We start from the raw sequence: 23,070 nt of genomic DNA on the forward strand, positions 1-23,070 counted from the left end.
CAATGCATTGACTTCTCTGCCCAGTCTGGAAGGCAGCCATGCTGACATTGAATGAATGTCACAACCTGGCTCAAGAGTTATTACAAAAAAAAGGGAGAAAGACACCAAACAAAGATTTACGAATGTTTGTTTGAGTGACACCTGACTCCTTGTCCCAACCCTGATCTTCACACCAGCTTGTCATCAGTCACCAGCTGTTCATTTCCTGTGATTACTCAGTTGCTAATTGTACTTACCTCTGTTAGTGTGCCCCAGCTCTCTCTGTGATTTCTCTAGTCTTCCATCATGTTCGCTGGTTTTCTTCTAACAACATATATATATATATATATATATATATATATATATATATATATATATATATATATATGGTCCCCGTGGTAATCGGAGCACTAGGTGCGGTGACTCCCAAGCTAGGCGAGTGGCTCCAGCAGATCCCGGGAACAACATCGGAGATCTCTGTCCAGAAGAGCGCAGTCCTGGGAACAGCTAAGATACTGCGCAGGACCCTCAAGCAGTGTTGCCAACTTAGCGACTTTGTCGCTATATTTAGCAAGTTTTCAGACCCCTTAGCGACTTTTTTTAGAAAAAAAGTCGCTAAAAAAGACGTGAAAGCGCGTATCGCTTTTACTCTCAACAAGCAGCGGGTGCTGTAACGCAGTCAGTTCTTTTACTCTTTTACTCTTATGCTGTTTTGTGGATCACAAGGTTTAAAACTACTTATAAACACACACACAAAGTAACTCCACCAGAGTGCCTATTTCGGGTCACTTTTGCCGGTCCAAGCCCGGGTAAAGGAGCAGGGTTGGAATTGTGACATTAAAAAAAACAATAATTGCTAAAAGAAATTTAATTTGTAGTTCTAAATAAACTCTAAATGCATTTAGGACGTTTTTTACTCACTTTATGTCTCTTCCACAATGTTATTTCTCTCTCCAACAACATAGGTTACAATTAGATTAGCATGACCAATTATGCAAATTAGGCGATGATGTCATTTAGTGACTTCTAGCGACTTTTAGGACAACCAATAGTGATTTTCCTTACTGAGGAGTTGGCAATACTGCCCTCAAGCTCCCAGGCCTCTGGTAGAGGACCCGAGCTTGAAAGATAAATCGCCCGCAGGGGCGTGCTGGGTGTTTTTTTTTTGTTCTATACATATATATATATATGGACGATCTGATATCCTTGTGTTGGCGTTGTTCCCACATCATCCTAATTAATGTTGTTCCAGGTTCAACATTGCAAGTGACCAATCACGCTCTTGTGACGTCATTCCTTTGCGACTTCGAAATACCCGCCTTCGAGAATTTTTTCGAAATACAAGTGAAGAAGCGAGAAACCGCCGCCTGTCCGCCGAATTTGAAGTGAATTTAGGATACTTTTCTTTAATAAACGGTAAGCATTATACATATGTTCCTCACTTGGCTTGCTGTTTGTTTGCTAGTGATAGGCTACTTGACGACAGCATTAGCTAACCACTGTTCTCTAGACCAGCGTTCCCCAACTTTTTGGGTGTTTCGTGGCCCGGGGGTTGGGTCAGGCAAAATTGCAGTAGCTTCCCTGATCATTTTACAAACATAAGTGAAGAGAATTTGAACTAAAAGGCCTAGACTAATGGTTGTGTGCTGAATCTATGAATCAAACTGGAAACATAATTAACTGGTCCATAGCTGTGAAACTTGACATGAGTTCTTGATTCTATGGAGATTAACAGTAATCCAGAAATTTACAAATTTGTCCTGGGACATCGTGTAAATGTTGTCCCAGGGACATCGTGTAAATGTTGTCCCTGGGACACCGTGTAGATGTTGTCCCTGGGACATTGTGTGATAGCTTGTTAATAATGGAATGAAAATTATTGATTGTTATTAACTTGTGAAAAAGAAGTGTGACAAATCCACATGTTATGTTCTTACACCCTTACAGAAACTGTGACTCCTTCACAATGTCAGGTAAATGTCAACTCATGTTGAATAATCAACCAATCAAGCCTTTTATTATCACATGCAATGTTACACGTACAACTGCAATGAAAATTTCACCCCCTTCTGACCATACATATATTGCTTAAACATCACATTGGGAAGACAGGTCGGAAACAGTTAGGAAGGTCAGAAAACAATTTAATTAATAGATGAGGGGAGAGGAGGAGAAAAAAGAACTACAACCAGACAAAGCTCCTAGAAGACAGAAATGGATGATGGTTGCATACTTGTCACATTCTTTTTTTTCCAGAAAAACATCTTTCAGATGTATGAGAAATTGATTGGAGCCTGTCTGGAAAACGGCAGCCACTGGACCTTGTTTGTAAGTTGCACAGATTTTGCACTCTCTCTAGTGCATGATACTTTTCAGTGTCCCTCATTAGGAAAGCTCAAGGCACAAGCCTACCATATCCATCTTTTTACAAAACAGTTTTGTGACATACCCAAGAGGACCATAGTCTATATGAATTCATTTGGAGAGTCGGAGGTCAGAAAAAGTGCGGTGTTGAAAAACTGGAGGTAATTAATTAACATATTTAACATAACATATTTAATTTAATTGAAATCATTACCGAACGTGGTTATTGATTTCTCTATATGCTTTTTATTTGTAATAACTGCGATCTCTCAGCTCATTTGCTTCAGCAAGAGGCTGCACTGGAGAGGGGACTTTGTCACATGTGAGCCACCCACATCAACAGGATGGGAACTCATGTGGAGTGCATGTCATAATGGTACTGAAAACTATAGCTTTAACCTATATAAGTAATGTTTACATTTTTGCCTATTCGGTTTTTAAAGCCTTAGAGGCAGGATGGTAAAATCGAAATTTTTTTGTAGATTGAACCATTTCAGCAGTAATGCTTTGCTTTGGTTGCTCTGTTTTTTTTTCTCGGGGGGTTAAAAAAAAACCCATTTCTTTGTTAATCTAATTTCTTTTGTTCTTTTTTTTTTCTTCTTTGTCAATTATTAGTTTGCCCAATCTCTCATTGACGGTAAAACACAAGTGGAGGAGTACAACACTGAAATCCCAAAGCTCAGGTCGCGACTTTGCCACTACTTATTTTCCTCAATAGGTAAAGATAAAATTAGCCGCCTTCTTTTTCTCTAACATTGGAAAATGTAACTTGTACTTAAACAAATTATATTTTGCAGATCGAACTAGGAAGTGCAGTCAGTGCTGGTGTGTGATTGCAGCCAAAGACCAGGTACACTATGACATGTCCTTAGCCATATAGATTGTTTATATAATGGACTTTGTTCATTTGTTTTTTGTTTGTTTATTTCTTCTTTTTTTTTTTTTTAAATTCACAGGTGCAGTGCCAGAAATGTGGTGCATACAAACACATGCGTTGTTCAAAGTCTGTTTGTGGCATCTGTATCTTCTGTGAGAGTAAGTCACAATATAACTAAACAATGTCCAAAAATGTTTAAAGTGAAAGATTTTTCGTAATTTTGCCTTTGCACACCAGGACTGTGTAATTAAAGTGGACGTTTCAAGATCCAGTTTTTACACAAAACAATTTTAGACATAACTGTGTCGTATTGTGGGGATTTCCCAACACAATTAAATTGATATAGTGCTGTTTATATCATTCTTCTTTATGTAACAGCACAGTGCAGCACAGCAGAGGGAAAGGAGTTGTGCAGCATAGTAGGTGGCTATACAGGAGGAGCAATAGAAGTAGCCAGCGAAGAATGTCATCAGGGAAAGCATCAGGCAGCGAATGACAAAGGAAAAGTTCCTAAGGGAGAGAACATCTGCAGCAAACCGACAAGTAACAGTGAGATAGGAAGACTGACAGTCAGAGATGAAGGTACACAGACTGAAAGAGATGAAGGTACACAGACTGAAGACAAAGAAAAAGAAACAGAAGTATACGGCACAAGTCTGAGTACAGATAATGCTGCTGCTGATGATGTTGACAGGATCGATGCAGATACAGAATTCCAAACTGATTCAGAAGGAACTAGTACAGTTTACAGAGTGCATGGTCGCTTATCTGTACCAAGCTCAAAAAAGAAAACCTACACAATAACAGAAGACGAGATCAAGCGCAGAATCAACGCAGAGAACATGTCAGTTCATGTTTTCAGAGGTTTGATTGGGGTAGGTATACATTTCGTGATTTTGATGTCACCTGAAATAAATCCGGGTTACTCGTATCAATAAAGTGACAATGTGGCTGGAAATTGTGCATTTGCTGCAACATATACACAATTACACCATGTAAACAAAAGCATTTAACTTTGTTTGTGTGTGTGTGTCTCTCTCTGCTCTTTTGGTGTTTGCACTTTTTGTTTTTTAGGGCCGTAAAGCCAAACTGCCCGCAATGATTCTTGACAGGCCTAAGAAGGCCAAAACTAAAGTAACGGTGTTTAGTGTTCTGAGTGAAGAGGAGGCTGGGGAGCTAGCCCTCGGGTTTGCAGGAAGATTGGCCTGCGATGTCACAAGAGACATGGTCTGTAAAGGCATCGACCATTCAAGTGCTGATATGACAAAGTAAGTTAGTAAAATAATATGAAAGTTGTATCTTTTTTTGTATTATTTGTCATTTCCCCGTATTTGGGTTATTGGTGTAACATTGTTAATCTTACTTTCTAATAACAGACAGACCCTTCGCAAAATCCAACACAACCTTAAACATGAACTGACTGATTCCTCAACCTTCAGTTTGCTGACACACACCTTTGGCCCTGCTGCACTGGATTCTGTCATTTCGTTCCTGTGTGAAAAACTGGATCTTGTCTCTTAAATAATGAAACCTTTTGTTTGCTCTGTAAATCAGAATCTTGAAAATTGTTCATTGTTGTTTTAAGTTTCTATTAAGTTAACTATTTGGCAAAAATGTTTGGTTCCTAATCCAAACAGGATAATGACTGTTTTAACACATATCTTAAAACTGCTACAAAGAAAGAAAATTATCACATATGTTTCAATATGAATGTAATTGTGTCACACTCGGTTTGTAGTAGCTTTCCTGTTTTATTTTGAGTTTTGGTATGCTTACACTGTTGTCATTTTTATTTCCCTTGTGTTCGTCTTCCCTTATTAGTTTTACTGTATTTAATTAGTCTGATTTAATAACTTATAATTATTTACTTTCCAGTGTGTATATATGCTCCTCGTTTGGATTATTGTTTGTTTGAGTTCTGCCTGGCTTTTCTATTAAAGATTTGGACTTTTGGACTATTAGTGGACCTCGTAGGTTTTTATTCTGTGCAATTGGTAATTGACTGGGTTCAATTTAGTGGCCTGGAAAACAGGCCCCAGGGATCTGGTCATTTTAACCCCCTAAGACCCGAAATCTTCCATGGCATGCATTTTTAATTTCTCTTTGATATTTGGGCAGATTGGAACCCGATGAATGTAGAAACAAAGAATTACCAGATTTTTTTTTTTTTTTTTTTTTACCTAATTTTTGTTTCTGAGAAAAATGAGAGCCACATATGAGGACATTCATTTGAAATTTCAATAGAACAGTTGCAGTATAATGTCCTCGTAACTGTATATCAGGCACTTGTTGATCAAGATTTAGTATTTTGGTCTAAATAACCCAAAATGTGATGTCCAGATATGTGGACGCCAGGCTGGAGTAAAGTGTTAGAGCTATTTATACCTATGTAAACTTTTATACACTGGTTTTTACCTGTCTTGTTTCAGAAAGGTTTAAAAGGGTAATGTACACAGTTTATTTGTTTATTTATTTATTTGTTTGAATTCAACATATTTTATTAAAGTAATTGAGCTTGAACACAGAAAAAACTGAATCAAATAATCATAAAATCAAATCACTTGCACTATACTGAAGTCTAATCTACTCTGAGCTAATGCCGATTTCCAACACTAATGATTGGGTGAAGGAGAGAGATGAGGGTGTGCACGGCCACTGGTGCTCTTATCCCCGTTCTGTGTGATACAATCCAACAGGAAAGCAGTCAAACCCTTGGACATTAGCCAAGTTAACATTCACAAATATATACACACAGAGGAACTCTGAGCCCCAATGTCAGCATTAGCACAAACATGCCACTTCATACCAAATCTCAGTGTGAGGTCAGGTATTAGTCTCATTCCATTATTCTGGCTATATTTTCTTACTCATCATTACTATTAAACTTACACTTAAGACTAACTATTAACAAAATCACACCCTGATAACTCTATTATTACACTTTGTATTTAATCATAAAAAGGCTGGATGTTGAAACGTTTTACTTCTATTTTGTATGAGCCGGGGGTTCTCAACAGCTGATACTCTATGTCCAAAAAGTGACAGGTACTGTTTTATGGAGCAAAAAACTTAAGAGCGCATATTTTATAAATAATACCAACAATTACAAATGCAGACCTTTAATAGTAATAAGTAATCCTTTATTTATAATACATAGCAATATAAAAATAGTAACATGTGAAAATATTAGAATGGGCACAGATAAATTTGTATCAAAAACAGCAACCAAACCAAAGTAATGAATAACACACATAAATAACAACTGCTTGAGAGAGCAAACAATTTCTTTTCATCTGTTCCTTGGCAGAAAGTTAAGACAGCTATTCAGCTTTAGGTTTCGATAAACAGAAGTAATGGATGCAGTCCCTTTGAAATGTCTACACAAAATTCTACTTGTGCATATACTTAGCTTTAACTCTTCTCTTTTTTGTTTTGTATTCCAAAAGGTTTTCATTTTCTCCAGAGGATGTCTCTCTTTCAGTGGTTATCGACTGTTCACATTCATTTTCACAGACTGTTGGAATGTCGATGCTGGCCGAACGTTTCTTGCTAGAATGCAATGGCCTAATTTTGCGTGCATTATCTGTCGTCTTTATTTCGTACTGGCATATACTTTTGCCTACTTCTTGTTTTGTTTTTAAGACATTTGTATGCAGTTCATCTATCATTGCAGTAATACCCTCTGGAATGAATGCCCACTGTTTAACTGTGTCTAAAACAGCATTTAGTTTTCCAACTGCATCTTCTGTGCATTTTTTGTCTGTGCTTTCAACTACAGGAGTGTCATTCAAAGTTGATAGAGGACTTTTCAGAGAGTTTTTCATTTGTTTAAAATGGCTACAAGCCACCTTCAGGCAAGCACATGTGTTATAGTGAGAGAACGTACAACAAGTGCACTGAAGTGTTTCAGCCGATGCAAAAAAACACAGATTTCCAAACAAACTTGGCATTTTTATCACTTTCAAGTCCTCACAGTGTACAAAGTAATGCCTTTCTTTCACTGCAATTCTTGCCAAGGTAGAAATGTCTGTTTCCATGTTTGGATAGATGTCATTGTCAACCTCTGCTAATTTTGCAAGTAACACTAGATGCTTGCAAAGAAGTCCTCGTAAGCCACATGTACAGTTGCAGTAGGACTCAACAGGGCAGACATCATACACTATGTCTTCTCTTGACTCAGATGGGACTTGATATGCATTAACTCCATGGCTGTTCTTGACTGTAATTTTAAGAGCCCAACCACTTTCCATCAGTCTTGAAGCAGAGTCTGAAACTTGAGACAAGGTGTCAGCAAACCTGTTTTTCATGCGGCCCACATCTTGCAGGGTTTTTATGACTGAGAAGTAGTCGTCGGCCTTCCCTAGGAGCACTTCAATCAGATCATCCAGACGCTTATTCTTGTAGCCAGATAAAAACTGGTATTTCAGGCGGTGGAAAAATCTGAAAAAAAAAGTTATTTGAAATGATTAGTAACTGTAATTGAAGGAATTTAAAGTTTAAATCAAGACTGTATTATTTTTTAAAAAATTGGAATACCTATTGCACACGTCTTTTATAAAGGAATGCTCTGTGCCGGTTTAGCTGATTTAGGCAAATCCACCTACTCTGTTTTTTGTTGTGATAACATAAAAAACGCTGCTAGAATTTAAAGGATTTGCCTAAAACCTGTTCTGGCAATGACATGAAGAACCTACTCAGTTTAGCCTCTTGGATTAATGCATAATATCTTTTTTTCAGCAATACAATTGAATGAGGTGCTTCTGAAAATACTGGCACACCAAAGGGTATTGCTTAAATGTCTGGCAGAACTCTGCTGATGTGGCTTTAAAGTCGTCCTCCTAAGAGAATTGGATGCAACAGAATATATTTCAATCCATTTAACAGACCTATTGAAATCTTTAATATTATGTATTAAGAATTTTAAGTTATTAATAATATGTCGTGTTTTTGTATTAAGAAGCAATTATTTCTTCCCTTACAATGGCTAAGAAGGAACACTAAACCTATAAGCATATTTGGTTTCAGCATCTGTCTGTGAAAGAATCCCACTCACAAGTTCTACTGCACAGTGGGTGACACAATGATTATCTGCACAGCTTAAGTACTTGTTTTGATAAGCAAGATAAGAAGCCAGTTTTAGAAATTGTTTCAAAAATCTATTTTGTATCTCTCTGTAACTTTTTTTTAGCAACTGAAAGTTATTATGCTCTTAGTGTAATCAAGAAATCAAAATGTGAAATAGACAAATTACACTTACAGATGTGCAAGCTTTCAGCTTACAAAAGAAAGAAATGATTTCATTTCTCTTTTGGGTGTTAGAAAGCCCATGGACCCCGGACTCTGATTTTGAAAGCCATCGATTAACAGCCTGTGAATGTAAGAGAAAAAAAAGTTAATCTGGAGAGAGAGACAGAGGAGCAGCTGTACAAAAAGCATAAAAGAAAGCTGACGTCCAAAAATAACTTTGTCACTCACTGGACAAGAGGACCTGTGCATAACAGAAATCAACCAGGCAAACATATTTTTAAATGTCAAAAAGAGCTTTGGGAAGCAGCCACCAGAAGATGAGTGCACTGTGGTCTTAAATGGATGGACATAGTCACTCAACATTTTATCCCTTTATATTCATTAACCTGAGTAGGTGAATATCACAATGAGGCAAATCATAACAACAGGACCCTGTTGTAAAAATGTGTTTCAGGTGCATCTTAGACAACGTGAAAAGAAAACAATGTGGTTTACCTGCAAGACATGGTACCAGCATAGAAGGATAGCTGACTCTGGAAAAACCTTCTGCAAAGCATTTATTTGTGCAGAGTCTTTGTCAACCATAAATGCTCTACAGAAAAAAAGAAAACACTAAATGAGATTAAACAGTATGAAAATGTTTTTGCTATCTCAAAGCACCACTTCAATGCCAAATTAAACATTTCAACTCACAAGTAGATATATAAAATACTGCATACAGCCTATAGGAATAACTTTAACAACTGGAAAGGAAAGTTTTTTGCAGCCCATGCTGCAGCTATAGCATTAGATTCTGGCATGTTATAACTTTTTTGAAAAGGAATTATTTCAAAATTAATAGCTGTCAATGTATTATTTACCTCGGGGAAGTTGGGAAATGCTCACAAACTATTCCAAGAACAGTTTCCAGGGTTTTCTGACTTTCATTGCTGACAATAGCATAGGCCACAGGGACTCCATGCCCATGATCATCTCTTACAACAAGTGTGAATAAGGGAAATGAATACTGGTTAACGCAGTGCGTGGTGTCAACAAATACTAACTGTTTTGCATAGTTCTCCATGTTTGATTTCATTACAGGTGTCTGCAAAACAATCATTAGTTCTTGGTCAGATGTGTATGGTTGATAGAAGAGAACATGTTCTTGATGTTTTCCATTAAGTAAGGTATGTACACTTTGACTGTCTCCACAGTTAAAGTGCTTCTTCCTCATCATGCAGGTTCTAACACTGTCAATGTCACGTGGTGTGACAAAATGCCCTCTGTTGTGAAGATCTCTGTGTCTGTTAAGGAAAATGTTATAAAACACTTCTTCAGTAAAGACTCAGAGAAGAGAAACACACAGAACTTCTTGCTAGCAAGGGCAGCCTCCAGACAGAGAGACTCGCCCTGAGCACTGCCCCCGTCTTTATTTTATACTTCAGTGTGTGTGTGTGTGTGTGTGTGTGTCCTGCTGATCAAAGGGTCATATAACATGAAGGCACAAAAGGTACATCCTTGGTCACAAAGAGGGCAGTCTCCCCCTCACCCTAAATAACATGGTGAGGAAGTCCAGCAGTTCATCTATATGTAAAGAAGCACTTAAACTAAAACAGACATAGCTACGTTAATCCTACCGTAAAACAATAAAACAAGGTACGAACTCTCATGCTCCCAGGACGTGGGGGCGCATTCCTGGAGTGCACACCAAGCCTGCATAGAGATCACACACAATTGATTATATGCCTCTAAGTATACATGGTTGAATATTTCCTAATACAAATAACTACATGCAGTATTCTATCATATGCAAACTTATATCACTAAAAGATTATACTGACTACTAAATACAATTTTCCATTGACAGTGTCCATGTTCTTTGGCCCATTTATGACATTCGGTTAGTATGATGGCTGGCTTAGTTCCAAGGGAAAGCAGTTCCTCAATCTTCCTCCTCAAATCACTGGAAATATTGTTGAAATGTGCATCTTTTGGGTCCGAAGGATCATGCCCATCATGCTTATCATATGTATGCTGCAGGATGACTGTGTGGTCTTTCCAACATTTGAGTACTTTAAATGAAACATAGGCCTTACAGCCCACTGCTCTGTAGCTGTTTCGACTTTTTTTTCCAGCTCTGATGCAGTTGAATTTGTAATAGTCTCTTTTCCTGTCTTTACCTGAGGCCACATTTAAACATTTATAATGTCCATGAAGGGTTAATGAGTTCAATTTTTCTAACACAACACTGAATGGGTCCTCCTGGCATTGTGACACATGCACACAAAGTTGTGTATCTTTTCCAGTTCTTTTTTTTTCGTCATTCAGAACACTTCTTCTAATTATATCGTCCATTTCTGGTGGAAAAATAACAAAGGTTGAATTAGTCAATATTCATTAATTCATTTTAACTTGTTTTGGGGTTTTTTGCAATACAATGTGATTATTAAATATAATATTAAATATATATATATATAATATAAAACAAACAGGGGCTAAAAGAAGCTAAACTTTCATATGGTATGTCTCTGGCAACTTTAACATGATGTCCCAGGGACAACATTTACGCGATGTCCCAGGGACAACATTTACGCGATGTCCCAGGGACAACATTTACACAATGTCCCAGGACAAATTTGTAAATTTCTGGATTACTGTTAATCTCCATAGAATCAAGAACTCATGTCCAGTTTCACAGCTATGGACCAGTTAATTATGTTTCCAGGTGATAGTTTGATTCATAGATTCAGCACACAACCATAAGTCTAGGCCTTTTAGTCCAGATTCTCTTCAATTATGTTTGTAAAATGATCAGGGAAGCTACTGCAATTTTGTCTGACATTGTTATGACAGCTATATTCACCTGTACATTTATTATATATCATAATATATTGACGGGAGAGCTATATTCACCTGTACTTTCATAATAAATCATAATACATTGACACGCAATTCTCTGTCTGGAGAACACTGGTTCGCAAGTAGCCTATCACTAGCAAACAAACAGCTATCCATTTCAAGGAAAACATATGTATTATGCTTACTGTTTATTATAGAAAAGTATCTTGAGAGGAATTGAAATTGTTGGATCGGCGGACAAAAGGTTGAAATTGCTGGATCGGCGGACAAAAGGCGGTTTCTCGAAGAACATTTGTTTTTTTTAGGGGGGTATTTTTCGAAGTCGCAAAAGTATGACGTCACAAGAAGGTGATTGGTTACTTGTAATGTGGACCCTGGAACAACATTTATTATGATGATGTGGGAACAACACCGACACAAGGATATCAGATCGTGCATATATATATATATATATATATATATATACATATAAAAAATATGCGGGCGGTTTATCCTTCAAGCTCGGGTCCTCTACCAGAGGCCTGGGAGCTTGAGGGTCCTGCGCAGTATCTTAGCTGTTCCCAGGACTGCGCTCTTCTGGACAGAGATCTCCGATGTTATTCCCGGGATCTGCTGGAGCCACTCGCCTAGCTTGGGAGTCACCGCACCTAGTGCTCCGATTACCACGGGGACCACCGTTACCTTCACCCTCCACATCCTCTCGAGCTCTTCTCTGAGCCCTTGGTATTTCTCCAGCTTCTCGTGTTCCTTCTTCCTGATGTTGCTGTCATTCGGAACCGCTACATCGATCACTACGGCCGTCTTCTTCTGTTTGTCTACCACCACTATGTCCGGTTGGTTAGCCACCACCATTTTGTCTGTCTGTATTTGGAAGTCCCACAGGATCTTAGCTCGGTCATTCTCCACCACCCTTGGGGGCATCTCCCATTTTGACCTCGGGACTTCCAAGTTATGCTCGGCACAGATGTTCCTGTACACTATGCCGGCCACTTGGTTATGGCGTTCCATGTATGCCTTGCCTGCTAGCATCTTGCACCCTGCTGTTATGTGCTGGATTGTCTCTGGGGCATCTTTACACAGCCTGCACCTGGGGTCTTGCCCGGTGTGATAGACCCCAGCCTCTATGGATCTTGTACTCAGAGCTTGTTCTTGTGCTGCCATGATTAGTGCCTCTGTGCTGTCTTTCAGTCCAACTTTGTCCAGCCACTGGTAGGATTTCTGGATATCAGCCACCTCCTCTATCTGCCGGTGGTACATACCGTGCAGGGCCCTGTCCTTGTTAAGAACCTGTATTGCACATATTAATTACATGATATTCAGTGGATGCTGTTTGCAGGTCTGAGGTTTGATTCTGTATCAGATTAAATAACGGAAGACTGTCTTCATGGCAAAAGTACATTTATGTAAAAAAATTTCTTATATTTGAAGGTCAAGGCTACTTTCAAAAGCAATGTAATTCAAAAACACAATTAATAGTTAGTGACTATTCAGAAATTATGAGAATCCAAAGCACCGTGTACTGACTGATAAACATTTTATTAATGAACGTTGTTGATTTCTGGAATCATGATCTACATGACATGAATCCATCTTGGGTGAACAAACATTAATCTTTTGTTAAAGTTTTTTTATTATTTAAATAGCAGAAAAACACATTTTTATGGTTTTCTGATTAATGCACTTAATGATCAATGCTTTAAAAACTCCTGGGAGACGGGTTTCTCTGCTTATTCCCAGATGAACCTCAAAGGCAAATCACCAAGTTTCTCCCGAAGGACTTGATCCACTCTTTCACTCTGTGCAACACTCAGTGTGTTCTTCCAGTCTCCAATCTGACCTGTAATGAAGAGAAAAACACAAAACCTGATACCCTGAAGTCACATTTACTTGCACAGCAGCTGCAGGTCTGTTATGCTACCTTTGCGCAGGAATATTCCACTGAACGTCTCTGGCGGAAAATGCTGATAATTTGCTTTCGAGTCCTTCTTCATGTTCTGAAATGTAGCTTTTTCCACAACTTGACTGATAGCAGCTTCAGTCAGGTTTTTCCCTAAGAAGTTGCAGATCTTCTTCACTGATCCTTTCAGGTCCTGAAAGAAAAGCAGGAACACAACAGAAAAAGAACCTTAAACTCTGCCAGATATTTTATTTGAGTTTCCTTAGGAACAACAAAAAATGCGAAGAAACATCTTACCAAAATCATTTCCTCGTAGGTCAGGAAGAGGATGTTGTACTGGTCTCTGTTTAAATACCACTCCCTGACGTGGTCAAACCAGGATGATGCAAAAACTGTGTAGTGGCATAATGCATCCAGTCATTTGGCATTGTCATTTAATTGAGTTCACATACAACCCTCATGTCAGAGGAGGAGCTCAAGTGTAAGCTCTGTAGTTACCTACAGCATGACTGCAGGCATGATCAGTCCCCCATGCTAATCATGCAGTGGTAGTGTGCCTCCGAATGTAGTACAGATTTTGTCAATGTGCTCAATCCGCACATGACACACACACACACACACACAAAACTGGAGTCGGTGCTAAATACTAGCACAGCACCACAAAATCACTAGGTAGTAAAGCTCAGGCCCTCTAACAGAGGGTCCACACATAATGATGAATCAATTACTGATTACTATAAAGTGAGGAAACTTACTGTTTCCTGTTATGTACCACTCAAAAAACTGGTCAAAGCTCTCGGGAGTTTCCAGCTCTGCCAGGGCTTTGCTGAAGTGATAAAAAGACACCACGTTGTCCTTTGGATTCCTCATCAAATACACGATCTGATATATATTTTAAAAAAAAAATCAGAATATTAACAGTTTGTTACTTAAATGTAAAAATGATAAAAGTCATTAGTTTAAAAAAAAAACAATTTAAAATTTAGGGTCAAAATTTGATTTCAAATAATATCTTTTAAAATATGTTTTAAAGCCTGTACATTTTTATAGCTCTTTTTCTCCTATTTCTACTTGATTTGATGAACCTCTTAGGCTACGTTCACACTGAAGGTCTTAATGCACAATTCCAATTTTTTGATCAAATCTGATTTTTGTGTCTGCTTGTTCACACTACAAATAAAATGTGACAGCAAATGCGCTCTAGTGTGAACCCTCAAAGGGGCCTGCATGCGCAAAAGAAGACATCACACACAACGCGCTCTGTTTAGACCCAGACCAAACAGTATTGTTTGACAGATGGTCCTTAATATAAAGACTTGTTTCTGACTTTACGTTTCCCAATTTTGCTTTAAGTTATAAAGTTATTTTGTTATTTACAAATGGCCTAATAATGATCCTTATTGCTGTTTTAGAGAGGAGCGATGCTTCAAAGGATAGTTGCAGATTTCTGTCAGAATCTGCAGATTATACAGTACAAATAAAATGTTCACGTTTCTCCAACGTTGTATTCCCAATAGTTTCACTGGATGGCCAGGAAGCGTTCACAATGTCTTCTTGGGCGCTGATAATTGGCATCTGTCTTGTGTCAGTGACGTAAAAGACGGATTTAATGCGACATGACCATTCAAACAGCAGTCGCTTTCTAAAACATCAGATATGTATCGGATTCACTACCGCATACGAAAGTAACTTAGGTCGGATTTGAAAATGTCGGACTTCTGCTGTTCACACTGTCATACCATGAACGGATATGGGTCGCATAGGGTCAAAAAAGTCGGATTTGATGCGCTTTCGCCTGCAGTGTGAACGTAGCCTTACTCTGCAATGACCTCATTGTAAGAAAGGAAAAGGACAAAAAAAATATACTGAAATAAAAACACAGAATTGCCAGTCTTGGTAGACGGAGATTGGTCTGCAGCCCGGCTCACACTGCACCCGACCCCTACGGTGAATCCTGCGGGTGGTGGGCCCGCAGGAAGATGGGCCCATGTCCCTTTTTCGGGCTGTGCCCGGCTGGGCCCCATGGACTAAGGCCCGGCCACCAGACGCTCGCCCTCAGGCACCCTTCCCCAGGGCCTGGCTCCAGGACAGGGCCCCGGTAACCCTATCCCGGGCAGGGTGAACTGCTCCCTCTATGGTTTTTTCACAGGGGTCTTCTGAATTGCTCTTTGTCTGGTCCCTCACCCAGAACCAATTTGCCATGGGAGACCCTACCAGGGGGCAAAACCCCCCCAGACAACATAGCCCCTGGGATCCTTGGGACACACAAACCCCTCCACCACCGGAAGTCAAGTCTATGATAAAAATGACCCTCAGATTCCTTGATTTATGATCCCATTACAAAATTGTGTTACAGGCTCATTGTTTTAAGTCTCACTTGCTTGGGGCACCCTATACACTGTCAAATAAACAACATTTGTTTTGAAAATAATTAAAGATCAACCACTCTATTTTCATTTGCTAGGATTTGCTGGTTTGTAAAAGCTACCAAGTGTCAAAGTGCAAGTCCCAAAAAACTGGACTTCAGTGACCAATAGGTAACATCACAAAAATGTAATTAAACTTAGCAAGTACAAATCTAATTTAATTTGCTCTATTTTTGCAAAAAAAAAAAAAAAAAAAACAGAAGAAAATTGAGCTTCTATAAAGTACTGACTTTTGCCTTCTTCTCCTTCACTCCTGGAGGCATGATGTGTTCAGGGAGATGCGAGGCGAAGAGTCGTGGAGAGGGAAGAAGAGTGTATTCAGCCGTGTCTGGAGTCTTGTACTCCAGCCACGGCATCCTCTCCATGTTGTTTGAATATTTAGTCTGATTCCCATCCAGTTCGTGGATGGAAATGATGATCTGCTGAGCCCACACAGTGCCTGATGTGGGGAAAGACATTAGAGGTGATCAGTGGATCAGTCTGGCCACCACAAAACAGCAAATATAAATAATGTATGAAATTTTTCACAAACCTGATTTTGGATAAGTGACAAGGAAGACATCGCTGTCTTTTATTTCAAAACTCTCAAGAGAGTCTATGTACTCTGGAGTTGTAAGACTGACCACAAAATTGTAGTTTTTATGCTTGAAAACACGGTCTCTGATCTGCTCCATACTGGTTCTACATAAGACAGATAAAAAATATACACAGGAACGAAAAATCTGTGAGTCACATGGTGTTTGTTGATGCTGGGTGAGCAGTGTTGGGGAGTAAGGGAATACTCTGATTTTGATTGCTGGAAACCCAGACAAAACGTGCAATAAGAGGCTCTAATGTAAGCGTCCTGTTAATGTTGGTGGCGTCAGTTACACAATGGACCCAGAGCCAGAATAACAGGGCCAGCAGTGAACGGGCATGAATGGTTTTCTTACTTGGAAATTAAAACACCACTTCATAAAAAGAAAGGGATGGGCGAAACCTCATTATCTTCGATGTATTATTGATGTGTGATTTTTATTACAATTACTGAATGCTACTCGCCACAAAGCTAACATTGTTAGCTGGCGTTAGCTGACGTTAGTTCATAGACTGCAGACTGTTAGGCCATTTCTAAATACTCAAGTACGCCAGTCCTCGTGTTCTTGCTAGTCCAGACTTCATAAGTTTACACGGGAGTCCTCCCGAGAACGCAGTGCGATCGTTCTACAGCAGTGTACTTGATGGCATCACACCTCCGGAGTTTTTACTGCCATCCTCTCTTAATTTAACTGTGGTTAATATTTGCAATGGAAATTATACATGACAAAAAAATTACACATGATGTAGTAGATTTCTTTAAGAAAAAAAAGATAATTTAAAAAAAGAAGCACTTTGGCAAAATTCGCTTTTACGTATCATATGTTTCATAATGTCTGATAACCTTCATTCAGTTGAGCACAATCCCTCCATGACAGAAACACAAGCTTAATATAAATAAACATAGTGCACATGTACGCCTGAATACAAATTAGAATATAACCTGATCATTTTTGATCAGATTATCTCCACATTGTAACATACTGTTTTTAGACTTGATGGATAGCATTAGCAACCTGCTAGCTGCAAATGATCATGATCAGTTCCACATGATTATCAACAGAGAAAAAGAAAACATATTACTGATACAGAAATAGTTTTCTATACGAGATCACTGCAAAAAGTGCAGCCTTGCCTAATGTGTCCACCATACTGTTACTCATTTTACATTAAGATTTTGAAAAAATCTAGTTAGTATTGATATGGTGAGTGGCCTTCAGTAATAGTAAAAAAAAAATCACATAGCAATAGTACATTCATGTAGTTGTAAAAAACATAACGATAAATCAAATCAAATCACTTTTATTGTCACATTACAAGTGCAGGTACACTGGTACAGTATATGCAAGTGAAATTCTTGTGTGCGAGCTTCACAAGCAACAGAGGTGTGCAAAAAATACAATAACATAAAACAAGCAAAAGATAAGAATGGCTAAATCTGAGAATAATAAATATATGTACAATATAAGAGTGTATGCATTACTGGATGTGTATACTAAATATGTTTTTCTACGTGTGTGTGTTTGTGTGTGTGTGTGTGTGTGTGTGTATACATATTTTACAAATTAAATAGAGTAAACAATAAATAAAATATCTAAAATATACAGAGGTTGGTAGTTGGATATTGTGTAAAACAAGTGGCATTTATATACAGTGTGGAGTGCATAATGTTGAAGTTCCTGGCCTGGTGGAAAAAGCTGTCAGTAGTAATATAATGGCACTTTTTTTTGCTCAGGACCTTCTTGCTGTGTGGCCACAGTGCTAACCACCGTGCCACCGTGCTGCCAAATAACAGGTATCCCTTTAGAAATAAACAGTGATACTTCTAAAAACCGTGTATTCCCACACAGCATTTAATTTAACTAGTTTAGGAAGATTTCACTTTTCTAATAGTTTCACAGGCTAATAGTTTTTAAACAGAATACCACAAACAACATGTATCCCTTTAGAAATAAACTGTGATACTTCTAAAAGCACATATTCACACCTAGCCACACTAGCACTGTATCAACCCCCAATGTTCCTCCAATGCAACTAGCCCTATAATTATCTACTAGTCACAAACACACTGCAACAGTAAGACTTGTTGATTACACATAGATGAGTTAACTACTTTAGGAGCATTTTACTTTTTTCCTTTAGCACTCCGAAAAGACACAGAGGCTAATAGCTTTAAATAGAGCACCACAAACAACAGGTATTCCTTTAGAAATAAACTTTTCTTGTGTTACTTCTAAAAACTACAGATTCTTAACTCTGCAACAGTTAGACAGAGGGGGTTACAGTTAGGCCCCCAACAGTCAGCAAAAGAAGTCATGAAACAATAAAAGAGGCTCCCTTATCAAGAGCATCCCAGCACTCTCACATCCCAACTGTAGTTCCCTTACAAACAGTTCCATTATCTTATCTTATCATGTCAGAGGTCAACTGAAACCATGACCAACCCCCGGGGGGTAATGACACCTCCTAGTGGTCTGGTCTAACCCTTATACATATAAAGACTCTTTCATCATTTGGAACATCAACAGAGTGACCTAAGGAACACAGACACCTCTAACTAAGGAGTGCAGGATGACGTCGGTATCAACCATCACGAACAGCCGGAACATCATCCAAGCCACAGCCGCTCTAGGTACGTCTACAGGTGTATGCACCCGATGCACTCATCGTAAAAAGCAATGCTTGCAACCCATCACCTGGTGATGTTGGCGCTAAACGCCTTTCTACAGGAAACATGCTACGGATGTCAAACAGCTCATCCCAGTCAACTGCAACACAGCTGCTTGCTCGAATTGCCCGAGTATTACATTGACACCTACTACGACGATGTGATGCTAAGGCTCAAGACATTCCGATTCATCCCCGCCAGACGCCTGTTTGTACGCTCATACACAAACGATGGGACTAAAACACAATTCAGCAGGATTGCAGAACACACCATGACTGAACTGAGATCATCACAACATATAGTATGTGCAATTAACGACAATATTGTACAGCTGATAGAAGCAAGTCATTATGCCCGTCGTGTTAAACCAGCCATGCTTCGCATGATTGGTAACTACTGGGTTGGGAGATACCTGGTTTAATGTATGCTGTTCGATATTCATTGTCTGTGTGAATGAAATAAAAAGACATGTTAACACCAACATCTTAGTCATTTTTGCTTATACGACTTTGCTTATACAATAGAGAAAAGCAACAATACAGCTTGTTTCTCTGCTCCTGTTATACCCAGTGCATAAATGTCTGTATGTCGGCGCTGATTATTCAAACCCTGTTTAAAATGTGATACATATGTTGTCCAAAAACAATTCCTCTAAATTTGCAAAGTTACTGATTTAAAAATATATTTTCGAATTTTTAGTTGCATGTCAAACATATGATAGACTCTTGAGCATGTTTATATAGCTACATTCACAATGGTATAACCATGCTAAATAAAAGATGCCCAAGCACCAATGCACTCTAATGCAAGCCTCTAAACTGTATGTTGATAAGTGCATGAAGTGTACCTCTACCTCTATAGCTGAAAACAGTTTGTATCTGCACTCTGAGGGTCTGCTGAATTGTTTTTAATATGGCACTTTTTTATGAACTGCAGATGATGAAATCCTCTTTATTGGAGATAGTGTCCTTAAGCTACTGTTGCTCATACTTACTGAGTTCCCTAGCTACCTCCTTACTATGTCAGTAAACGTTTTGAAAAGGAAAGTGTTGTAGATTTAAAGAAACAACCTAATTGAAGCAAAGGCAAAAAATTGGAATGAATTTTATGTGACTACTCATATTAAAGTCAACAACAAGTGAAAATCCAAAAACGGCTCCAATCCTTTATATTAATGATCTCCCTCTCTGTGTGTGTGTGTGTGTGTGTGTGTGTGTGTGTGCCCTCACAGAAGGAAGTTCACAGCAGGAGCTTTTCTCAAACGCATTACCAATCAGTTTTTTTTTACAAGAAGTGTAGTTCATACAACAATAAATGGTAAATGGCCTGTATTTATATAGTGCTTTTACTAGTCCCTAAGGATCCCAAAGCGCTTGATCCATCACAGCTGATTTAAATGGATAAATTACCTTCTCAACATGTCTTGAAGTTCTCCAGAGGCCTGGTAATGAACTAATCATGTGATTCAGGTGTGTTGACCCAGGGTGAGATGCACTTGAAGTGGTTAATCCATTAGGGTCTGGAAAAAAGAAACATAAAATCCTGGCAGTGTACATGACTCTAGGTGAGATCTTACCACATAACCGGTCCTCTGTTGATGCAATGCAACTTGTTCTGCTTTCCAAGGACACTGACTTCAAAACTTTTGTCCATAACAAAGTTTTTTCCAGTCTTATTGCAGACCTTAAAGATATGGAAGAGACAGGGGTTCTGGTAGAGGATGGAACCATAATGAAGGCAGCTTTGATAGCCATCTTAGGAGACAATCTGGGCTCCCACTGCATAGGTGGTTTCACTGAGAATTTCAGCTGCAGCAAACATTTTTGCAGATAATGCTTAATTGACAGGGAAAGCTTTATCAATGATCCACTATCACTTGGACAAAAAAGAACAGCTGATAACTATAAAGACAGTGTTGAGGTCCTATCTACAAGTTACCACTTGGTTGTGAATGGAATTAAATTTGACTCTGTGTTTAAGAGCTATCAATCTGTCAATCCTTTCCGTGTCCGGGCCGGGTGAGGTTTTTTTTGTTTGTTTTATTATGTCTGAAATAAATAAAGATACAAATACAAATACAAATTCACTGAAGTCTTTCCATGTGTGCTCTGGGTTACCTCCATGTTTGGGCCATGATTTATTTGAAGGAGTGGTTTCCAGTGACTTGTCGCTATGTATTGATACCCTTGTGCAAGTGGAAGGGCATTTCACATACAACCAGTTAAACAGAGCAATTGTACAGTTCAAACACGTAGGAAGTGATGCTTTAAGTAAGCCATGTGGGGTGAAAACAGGGCAGAGGCTGGGGGAGTTCAGCAGCACAGAACTGGTGTCTTCTGCGACTTCTGCCTCTGTACATTGGTGGAAAGATAAAACATCCTGTGGATAGTGAGGTTTGGTAGTTATGCCTTAAACTTAGAGACATTGTTGATCTTGTATGTTCCCCCAAAATAAGTCACAATGACATTGCCTACCTAAAGATACTGATAGAGGACTATATACATCTGCGACACAGTAGGTTTCCTGACAAAGCTTTAAAAGCTAAACATCACTATTTGTTACATTATGCAGAGCTTATCCTTCACTTTGGACCACTCATTTGTTTGTGGACCCTTAGATTTGAGAGCAAGCACTCATATTTCAAAGCACGTACAAAAACAGTGCACAACTTTGTCAACTTATGCAAGACTGTGACAGAACGGCATCAGTTACTGCAGTCCTACCTCTCAGTGAGCCAACTGTTTCCACCTACAGTTCAAAGAACTGTCATTCAAGAAGCTGTGGCAAAAGCAGGCTGCACTAATCAGACCACTTTGGATGTGTCAGCAGTTGTCTACAAAGGTACCAAGTATGTCGAAGGCTACGTTTCCATTGTAGATGACACTGATGATGGCTTGGTTTTTGGGAAGATAGCTGTTATACTTGTTAATGATTCTGAATTGTACTTTGTGCTCGAGTTGCATCACTCAGTACTTCTCACTGACCTTGGACTTCACTACTTACACTTTAATTGTCACATGTATTGGCTCACCCTACAAATCAATGAACTCAGTCCACAAAGCAAGATCAGGGTTCAGTGCAGGTCAGTCAAGTTCCTTCACACCACACATGCTCATCCATGTCCTTGTGGACCCTGCTTTGCGCATTGACTTGGTGGTGTGATCTATGGAGTGCCAGGACTGCCATAATGCATTAATTAAATACACCATTAAATAATTAATTAAATGTGGCAATAATTAATTAAAATTGGAATTAATTAATTAAATAAATAGTTATGACACATGTAATTAATTAATTATTGACACATGTAATTAATTAATTATTGACACATTTAATTAATTATTTATGTATTTCACATTTTAATTAATTATTGACACATTTAATTAATTAATTATTGACACATTTAATTAATTATTTATGTATTTCACATTTTAATTAATTATTGACACATTTAAATAATTATTGACACATTTAATTAATTATTTAATGATATATTTATTTATTTCATTTTGGCAGTCATGGCGCCTGGCTCTCATCATGAAATAATTTTATCTGTCAGCCTCACCCATCAAACTCAGGGGGCGGGGTTAACGCTGCCCATGCAGCTTCTCTAACATTTGATTGGTTGCCGTGCAAAGTAAGTCAAAACAGGTCGATCCTAGATAATCGATTGCTTGTGTAGACTTGGGGCAGCCAGGTATCCCAGAATGCAGATCAAATCACAGGCAGCAATGGTGGTGGTGTAGTTTTAAAATACCCCGTTTTTCTGTCACCAGCTACACTTTTAAAAGTGTTTTAGCCGCGAATGTCGCGACGTATGTCTGGTCAGGTTGTCAACATAGAACATGTTTGCAAAAGTGCTCAGATGTTTTCAGAGATTTCACTAGCTCTGCTAACAGTCAGCATGCAGAGTGCACCCAGGGGGTTACGTTAACCGGTTTGTTTACATATTCCACTCTCCGTGTTCCACATGTTGCATTCGCAGATTCTCATTTTCACCGAACGATCGTCTCTTTCCGCCTGGTCTTGTGTCTCTGTGCTTCTGTAACATAAATAACGAGCTGACATTTTTCTCACGAAACGAGCGATCAGCTCAACAGACCCTCAGTTTACCTGCATGCATCCTCCTCCTCATCTGTCAGCTGTTTAACACCTGCTGCTAATTCAAGAAACACGCCTACGTTACCTGGTGATAGTC

General features: G+C 38.7%; 3 protein-coding genes across 6 annotated transcripts; 1 reads left to right on the top strand and 2 right to left on the bottom strand.

Annotated features, from left to right (window-relative positions):
• Positions 1-1,402: 1,402 nt before the first annotated feature.
• Positions 1,403-4,492, top strand: LOC120739163. Its single transcript, XM_040040864.1, has 9 exons — positions 1,403-1,952; positions 2,236-2,307; positions 2,416-2,504; positions 2,617-2,719; positions 2,959-3,061; positions 3,141-3,193; positions 3,300-3,378; positions 3,599-4,095; positions 4,295-4,492. Exons 1-9 carry the CDS (start codon positions 1,902-1,904, stop codon positions 4,490-4,492), a joined length of 1,245 nt encoding a protein of 414 aa, XP_039896798.1. The 5' UTR covers positions 1,403-1,901.
• Positions 4,453-9,977, bottom strand: LOC120740556. Of its 3 annotated transcripts, none has more exons than XM_040043002.1 (4): positions 9,328-9,953; positions 8,963-9,059; positions 8,478-8,588; positions 4,453-7,660 (listed from the first exon to the last, which is right to left on the bottom strand). In XM_040043002.1, the coding sequence occupies exon 4, from the start codon at positions 7,525-7,527 to the stop codon at positions 6,610-6,612; it is 918 nt and encodes a 305-aa protein (XP_039898936.1). In that variant the 5' UTR covers positions 7,528-7,660; positions 8,478-8,588; positions 8,963-9,059; positions 9,328-9,953; the 3' UTR covers positions 4,453-6,609. The 3 variants fall into 3 exon arrangements, with proteins under 3 accessions (XP_039898936.1, XP_039898925.1, XP_039898946.1); XM_040043012.1 differs by lacking the exon at positions 4,453-7,660 and adding an exon at positions 7,743-8,058 and having other exon boundaries at positions 9,328-9,977; XM_040042991.1 differs by having other exon boundaries at positions 8,963-9,953.
• A 2,551-nt stretch (positions 9,978-12,528) lies between these two features.
• Positions 12,529-20,838, bottom strand: LOC120740568 (amine sulfotransferase-like). 2 transcript variants are annotated; one of them, XM_040043022.1, is made up of 7 exons: positions 20,282-20,838; positions 16,161-16,309; positions 15,859-16,067; positions 13,958-14,084; positions 13,500-13,594; positions 13,193-13,395; positions 12,529-12,592 (listed from the first exon to the last, which is right to left on the bottom strand). In XM_040043022.1, exons 1-7 carry the CDS (start codon positions 20,290-20,292, stop codon positions 12,544-12,546), a joined length of 843 nt encoding a protein of 280 aa, XP_039898956.1. In that variant the 5' UTR covers positions 20,293-20,838; the 3' UTR covers positions 12,529-12,543. The 2 variants fall into 2 exon arrangements, with proteins under 2 accessions (XP_039898956.1, XP_039898951.1); XM_040043017.1 differs by lacking the exon at positions 12,529-12,592 and adding an exon at positions 12,823-13,142 and having other exon boundaries at positions 13,224-13,395; positions 20,282-20,831.
• Between the last annotated feature and the right edge of the window lie 2,232 nt (positions 20,839-23,070).

Source organism: Simochromis diagramma, unplaced genomic scaffold (genome assembly GCF_900408965.1).
Source record: "Simochromis diagramma unplaced genomic scaffold, fSimDia1.1 OVJJ01000321.1, whole genome shotgun sequence".
Lineage (NCBI taxonomy): Eukaryota > Metazoa > Chordata > Actinopteri > Cichliformes > Cichlidae > Simochromis > Simochromis diagramma.